General features: G+C 40.0%; 1 protein-coding gene across 1 annotated transcript in view; it reads left to right on the plus strand.

The window, feature by feature from the left end:
- ttc34 (tetratricopeptide repeat domain 34) overlaps window positions 1–7773 on the plus strand; it is a 73806-nt gene extending 66033 nt beyond the window's left edge. Inside the window, exon 7 of the mRNA XM_078425433.1 lies at window positions 7219–7773. Within this exon, the coding sequence (XP_078281559.1) occupies window positions 7219–7740 (522 nt within the window). The 3' untranslated portion in view covers window positions 7741–7773. The remainder of the gene's footprint in view (window positions 1–7218) is intronic.
- Window positions 7774–8340: the final 567 nt, after the last annotated feature.

The raw sequence follows: 8340 nt of genomic DNA on the forward strand, positions 1-8340 counted from the left end.
ATATCCTACAAACTGAGGACATATCAGAGAAAATCTTGGATTATAAACTTGTGCATGCATTTGTGCGCCTCTTCTACATTTACTTTTCTCGTCTTGATAGTGCCACCATTTGCTTTGATTGTGTTTCATTGAATTTCAGCAGGCTTTTCAAAACCCCAGTGTAATCCACATGAGCACCAAACAATTTTTAAATTGCTTCAATATTGAATTGTCAGTTTTGAATTATTTTCTAATTCTCTGCCAGACTTGCAGATTAATAAAACCTGTTCATGCAGTGACTACTTGTGCATACATTCAGCTTATGTATAAACCTTTTAAATTGCATCCTAGTTAGTTGCTGCTTTGTAAAATTTGCAAGTTACAGTTGCCATTTCCATTCCACTAAAGGCAGGGAGAAACATGTTTACACATAATTGCCATAAACAATCACTCAGGCTTCCTCCGATGGATTTCGAGAGTGCATGTGGACAAGGCAAAAGTAAATGGATTTGTAACCATGGTGTTGTGGCTTTCCCTTACCACCCAACGGTTGATATTTTGGAACATGTTATGTGATCAATTGGAGATGGAGCTCCAATTGATCACATGATTCACAGGTGACAGGGCATGGAACAACTTTCAGTGAAGACTAACTTCAGAATAAGCAAGGCCTCCCTGAGTAACGGACAGATGAGCAATTCTGGACCAAGCTGTAGCAAACCCAGCTTGTATTTTCAACTCTACATTGGTGAGAGCAGGTAGAATTTTCAACTCTATAACAATCTTGGTCCCCTTGCCATTGGACGAGTCATTTTCTATTAAGGGTTAGGTGAAAGTAGTTGCACAGCCACCCATCAACATTTTTAAAGGAACAACATCTGCCAATATTTTTTCTTCAGACCTTCATTGATAGGCTTCTGGTGGGAGCAGAATTTAGGTTCCAGATGCTGCTAATCGCAAACTGCGACTAGGGCAGCAGTGAAGAAGGCTGTCCAGCATTTAGATGAATTGGCCATGTTTCTCAGCAGCTGTATTTGCAGCTGAGCAGGCCTCTTCACAATCTGTTCTGAAAACTCTGCAAAGGAGGGTGTTAATAAAATATAGTCTCATCTTTTTCTGACTGGTTAATTCGACTGAGGTCACCTTTGCCATGATCAAAATTAGTAAATTGCAAATTCTTCAGTGAGACCTTGAAGATTAGGATCTTCATGGGCATCTCTTGTAGTGAATGCCTAGAGTGCAGTGATAGACACAAAGTACTGAATTAACTCAGTGGGTCAGGTGAGGTTTCGGGTCGAGACGCTTCTTCAGACCCGAAACCTCATCCATCCCTTTTCTCCAGTGATGTTGCCTGACCCACTGAGTTACTCCAGCATGTTGTGTCTATCTTCGGCATAAACCAGCATCTGCAGTTCCTTTCTGCACCCAGAGTGTAGTACTGCAAAAAGCTTTAGTTTCCAATCAGATCAGAAACTACTGTACATAAATACAATCAAGTCAAACTCAAGTACAATAGAGAGAGTAAAGGGGAATATAAAGAATGCAGAATATAGTTTAAAACATTGTAGCACATCAGTTCCATAGACAAAGTCCAATGTCCACGACGGGGTTGAGGTGAATTGCACTGTACAGAAGCCTGAGAACAGAGGGGAAGAAGCTGTTCCCAAGCCTGGTGGTGCAAGCTTTCAAGCTAATTTCCCTTTGGTGGATGGTAGCAGCGAGAAGGAATGGCCAGGGTGGGACGTCTATGATTATGTTGGCTGCTTTTCTGTGGCAGTATGAAGTGTGGATGAAGTCAATGATGAGATATCTGATCTGTTTGATGGACTATGCTACATCTACTACTACTCTACAATTACTTGCAGACGGGCATATCTGTTCCCCAACCAAGCTGTGATGCAACCTGATTGTATGCTTTCTGCGGTGCATTTGCAAGAAGAAATTTGTAAGAGTCTTTAGGAAATGTGCCGAATTTCCTCAGTTACTGTACATAAATACAATCAAGTCAAACTCAAGTACAATAGAGAGAGTAAAGGGTGAGCCATTGGTGTGCCTCTGGCTGTAGCTTCAATGTAGTTGATTCCCGACAGGTTGTTGGTAATATTTATGCCAAGGAACTTGAAGCTCTCAACCATTTGCACTTTGATGCTGATTGGGACATGTACTCCAGCATGCTTTGTGAAGTCAATAACTAGCTTCTTTGTCTTGCTGACGAAAAGGAAGAAGTGATTGTCCTGACAACATGTTACAAAATTCACTATCTCCTTCCTGTACTCTGTTTTGTCATTGTTCATCATCCAGTCCACCACAGTGGTGTCATCTGTAAACCTGTAGATGGAGTTAGAGCAGAATTCGGCTTCACAGCTGTGATGTTATAGGGAGTATAGTAGGGGATTGAGAACGCAAACTGCGGTGTTGAGAGTTACTGTGTTATCATTTATCCTCACTGATTGCAGTCTGTAGGTTATAAAGTGGAAGTTCCAGTGGCAGAGGCAGGTGGGGGTGTTGAATCCTATTTCCACGAGATTGCAGAAGAATTTGGATGGAATGATGGTGTTGAAGGCGGAGCTATCGTCAATAAATAGGAGTCTAACATAGGAGTGCTTGTTGTCTAGGTGTTCCAGAGATGAATTTAAGGCCAGAGAGATGACATCTGCTGTGGACCTGGTGGACTTTTTGTGAATTATCAGAACTATCTCCTCCCTTTCGGTGAAACAAGGAACTGCAATGTTGCTTCTTCAGTCTGAAGAAGGGTCCCGACCCGAAATGTAACCTATGTTGTCCAGAGATGCCGCCTGACCTGCTGAGTTACTCCAGAACTCTGTGCCCTTTTATGTTTCCTTTTTTGTTTTGGTCCTTTTAAAATCATGAAGTGCGTTGAAAGACAGGCGATGGGACACATTAACTCCAGCCTTCTAGCCAGCCTTGATCCACTGCGGTTTGCTTACCCTTGCAACAGGTCTGCTGCAGATCTTCTTGACTCTTAAACAAATCTTTGGAACTCCCAGGCAGCAGGCACCACCAAACTCATGAACAACTTCTGCTCCTCAGTTATCAGGCTTCTGAACGGCCCTTCTATCAGCTAAGGTACTGTCCGATTCACCTCTACTGCATTGTGGTCATTGGACTTTGTCTGTGGAACATGCGCCACAATGCGGAAAACTACATTCTGCACTTTGTATCTTCCTCTTTTCTCTTTATTGTATTTGAGTTTGACAGTTGTATTTACGTATAGTATATCTCTGCATGGATAGCGTGCAAAACAATGTTTTTCACTGTACTTAGGTTTATTATTGCCACATGTACCGAAGCAAAACCTAAAAATCATGAAATTTATTCCCAACCTTGATCAATTTCAAATTACGCCTCTAGATAATGGACATAGCTATATCTGTCTATTAACTGTCTATATCTGTCTATGTTAGATAGAGCTCTAGGTGCTAGTAGAATAAAGGGATATGGGGAGAAGGCAGGCACGGGTTACTGATTGTGGATGATCAGCCATGATCACAATGACTGGCGGTGCTGGCTCAAAGGGCCGAATGGCCTCCTCCTGCACCTATTTTCTATGTTTCTAACTCTTGTGAATTTTGATGTAAAGTCCTTTGGTTTTACTTTCTGCTATTTTTCCCCTTGTCACTTGTCGTTAATGTTCTCTTACCTTTAAAGTACATAAAATTATGAGAAGCATATATACCATCTGTATTTGTTTACGACGTCAGGGGTGTCTAAAATGAGAGAACAGGTTTAAAGTGCGAAGAAGGAAGTTTAAACGCAATCTAAGAAGTAAATTATCTTATACAGAGTAGTTGGTATTTGCAATGAGCTGCCAGAGGTGGTGGAGGCAGGAACAGTAACAACATTTAAGAAGCATCTTCCCAGGTGCTTGAATAAGCAGGGCATATAGGGATCTGGAATTAATGCAGCCAAGTGGGATTAACAGCAGCAGGCATGATGGTCAACATAGACATGGTGGACCGAAGAGCCCACAACTCTGTATAACTCTGACTCCAGAACATGTATAAAAAAAAAACCCAATCGCCTTCTCCAATCAAATACAAACATTGAAACAATGATCATCCTACATTAATTTCTCTGACCAGCCATTGTCCAGACTTGTGAAGCGTGCCCTTTTTTTGCTGATCTTAATCATAGTGTAAACTTGGAGAAATTACTAAACACTGAGGGTGTTCTCAAGGCATGCCTGAATGCAGCCTCAAAGGATCTTCCTAAATGGACTGGGAATGCTGAGAGAATTGCAACACCTTGAAACATGTCAAACATAAATCCATAAACTATGTGGAGTGGGTGAGGTTGTAGGCCAACCCATAAACTTAAATAAAAAATGCATGTCCAAGTTGCAACAGAATCTGGAAATCCCAGATCACCTTTTGCAGTTGCAGGTGAAATATTTCAGGAGAGCTCTCAGGAAATTTGTGATGAAAATTTGTGATTTGGATTGGACAGGCTTAATGTTTTGGGAACAGAATTGGTAATAACTTTGAAAAGGGAACAGATAAATGACAGAGTCTGACGAAGGGTCACGACACAAAATATCACCTATCCATATTCTCTAGAGATGTTGCCCAACCCATTGATTTACACCAGCACTTTGTGTTCATCAGATAAATTACTATGGGGAAAGAGGACCAGAATTGGTGTGTGGTATTTAAATTTAGATTTATTGACATTCTAATCTTCTACAAAAAGCTCTTTTTATTTCACTGGTCTTTGTTTTAAATTTTGAGGTGCCAATTGTTTGCACATTGTTGAAGGACTGCTGCCCAGAGAAAACACAAAAGTAAGACTGAAAGAATTATAAAGACTTATTTGTTTAGAGAAAGTTAATTTTTATTCTCTTGAATTTTTAAACATAATGATATCCTTTGGCAGGAAGATGCAAATCTGTTGAATAGATTGGCCTCTGAGCAGTAATTACTGCTGCTCTGCTATTCTTGATGTGGTAATGGACAATGGTTAACTGTAACTTATAAATATTGTAGTCGAGTAGCAGCTGGTTGTTTTGATTTGGAATATTTACAAATGACCTCTGTATGATTGCTGCTTTTAGCTTAGCCATCTTTCTGCATATTTGATTTGTTGGTGAATGGATATGTTTCCCTGCTCTCCTGTTTTCCCAGGGGAATGAGTCAGGTAAACATCTTGAAGACCGTTACAACAGTGCTGTTCTCTAAAAGGTCTGTGCTTCATTTACCATTATCAACATTTAGATGACAAGATACAAGGAACTGCAGATGCTGGTTTACAAAAAAGCCACAAAGTGCTGGAGTAATGCAGCGCGCCAGGCAGTATCTCTGGATAACATGGATAGGTGATGTTTTGAGTTGGGACCCCTCTTCAGACTGACATTTATTTAGTTGAATTACTAGCTTAGTTATGCAATGGCTTGCTACTCCATTACATGGGAATTTGGGGTATGGAATGGGGCCCATAGTTTTTTTTTAAGTCATTCTTTCCAATTTAATCGCTGAAACTCAAACAGAATTCCAATCTGACAAGAATCACAATTTCATATCCATTCAATTTAAATTCTGTTTGAATTTAATCACAGAATGGTGCCATATGGTGACAGACTGTACGACCATGATGAGTGAAAACTGCTAAGAGCATTCATGTCAATTTCTGCCTGCCGTCTATAGTACAAACATTGAAAGGGTTGATCATCCTACTGACCTCCTCCGACCAGCATTGTCCACTGATAGTATCAGGGAGAGGTCTACATTCTGATCATCCCACAATGGCATGGTAAAGGGAAGATGTGGGAGAGCAGGTGCAGGAAAGGCTGGAGGAATAAGAAAATGCTTTGTTCTGTTTGGGGAAAGGTTTGCCACAAAAAAAGACAAGCTAATTGTGATTTGGAAAATGGAATTGCATTTTATCTATTCAAAAACCTGTAACCTTATGAAGTTTTTTTTGCCCTCATGCATCTACAAGCAGTATGCGCAGTAAGAATAGAAAAATCTTGCTTTTTTTGGTCCCCTAATAAAAGGTCATGAGAGGAATAGATCGGGTAAATGCACAAGAGTCTCTTGCCCAGAATAGGGGAATTGAGGACATAGGTTTAAGGTGAAGGGGAAAAGATTTAATTGGAATCTGAGGTGTAACATTTTTCACACAAAGGGTGGTGGGTGTATGGAACGAGCTGCCAGATGAGGTAGTTGATGCAGGGACTATCCCAAGTTTTAAGAAGCAGACAGATGCATGGATAGGAATGGTTTGGAGGGATATGGGCCAAACACAGGCAGGTGGGACTCTTATAGCTGGGACATGTAGGCCGGTGTGGGCAAGTTGGGTTGAAGGGCCTGATCTACGCTGTATGACTGACTATGACTATGAGAAATTTGAAAAATATTTTTACTCCTTGTTGGCTCCTTATTCCTTTTTCAAAAGCAGAAAAATGGCTATTGCATTGCTGTCCTGGGATACTATGCATGAATGCCTTCTCATGTAATTTTCTACTAGCAGGAGGCTAAGAGTGATGTATAAAATCATGAGAAGAATTGATAAGATGAAAGCACAGTCTTTTACCCAGGTAGGGGTATCAAGAACTAGAGGATAGGTTTAAGGTGAGAGGGGAAAGATAAGAATTTGAGAGGAAAGTTATTCACTCAGAAGGTGGTGGGTATATGGAACAAGCTGCCGGAGGAGGGAGTTGAGGCAGGTACAATAACAACATTTAAAAGATACTTGGACAGATGCATGGAAAGGAAAGGTTTAGACGGATATGGACCAAATGTGGGAGAATGGGACTAGCCCAATGGGACAAGATGGGTCATCTTGGTTGCCATGGGTGAGTAGGGCCGAAGGGCCTGTTCCTTGCTGTATGACTCTTACTCTTATTTCACTGTTATTTATTGCGTGGAATAAATTTTGAGATTTGAGATAGAAAATACTAAATAAATACTTTAAAAAATATGTTTGTTAATTATTTCTCTTTGCGCCATGAATGATTTCAGAGAACTATACCTGTTTGAAAATTCAGTTTATAAACAATTTTGTGGTCTGTTGAATGAAAGTAAATGCATTTTCTGGTTATTAAATGGTTAGCTGTGCCTCAAATGTGGCAGCAGAATTATTATTTTTCATCCTTTACAACCTCTAATTTAGTACTCATTTTTGGTGTGAAAGGAAAGTGTGCCTCCTTTTATTTTCCCTTCTGCCTGCCAATAAATTATCTTTCATGGGAAAGGAATGATGCGCTGTCACTTTCTTTTACAGATAGCATCACAGGAAGCCATTGCCTTGGCCAAAGGGAATCAACAGGAGAAAGCACTGAAACACTATACACTGGCTGTCCTTGCAAGTAAAAATAAAGCCAAATATGTTCGTCTGCGTGCAGCATGTCTGACCAGACTGAAGCAATATGAAAGAGCACTAAAGGACCTGCATGAGGTCGTCATAAGAAGCACCAACAGAAACTCCTCAGACTTGGTAGAAGATTATTGTTCCATAGGATATATCCAACTCCTTACCCTGAGGGATGAAGAAGCTTGTGCGAACTATATAAAAGCATTGCAGTTAGACCAGTCTTTAGCATTAACCAACATCTCCAGTAGGCCAGGGCAGTTCAGCTTGTCTCAACACTTCCAGCGAAATGCTCTCCAAAACTTTGAACAGCAGCATTATGAAGAAGCTTGGAATTTAGCAGAATATGGACTGATGATTGATGAAAATAACAGCGAATTGAAGAAACTGAGAACTAGGATTAAGCGAGAGGCATCAGGGTGTATTGTTCATTAGCATTGTACATCATTCAATAATTAACAAAATATTTGGACAATGTGCCTTTATGGTGGCATACTGTTACTCCATGAAAGGCTGAGGTCAAAATTGGAATTTTAGTAATTACATTTTGGGCATAGATTGCAGATTGAGCTGGAAATGACAGTATTAAGAATCATTATGAGCATGATGTGAGCAAACAGAAACATTTAAAAGAGAGTGCCTTTATATAAATTGCCAGATCAAAATTTTCTTTCAACGAACTCCTTGAATTCAAATTTCCTTTGAACTGGTTCGGACGGTACGTCAGAATATTGTTTGATACTGCACTTCCGGTGAAATTATGGGAGTGGAATGCCAAGGAAATCTTCTATGTTTCATTGCAATTCAATTTTAAGATGTTTTAATCTACTTTTAAACAGGAAATGGGATGGTTTCAAGTTAACACGAGGCTAAAGAAAGCCCTTCAACAAACTATCTGCTTTGCATACATATGGGCAGTCATTTGTGGTCTATTAACTTGTTAGGAATTTGGTACTGATCTTTGCAAAATATTACTTTTTAAATAAGGTAATTTTAATCTCCTCTTGCCATTAAAATGCCTGACATTCACTTTTA

This window comes from Rhinoraja longicauda, chromosome 30 (assembly GCF_053455715.1).
Source record: "Rhinoraja longicauda isolate Sanriku21f chromosome 30, sRhiLon1.1, whole genome shotgun sequence".
NCBI lineage: Eukaryota > Metazoa > Chordata > Chondrichthyes > Rajiformes > Arhynchobatidae > Rhinoraja > Rhinoraja longicauda.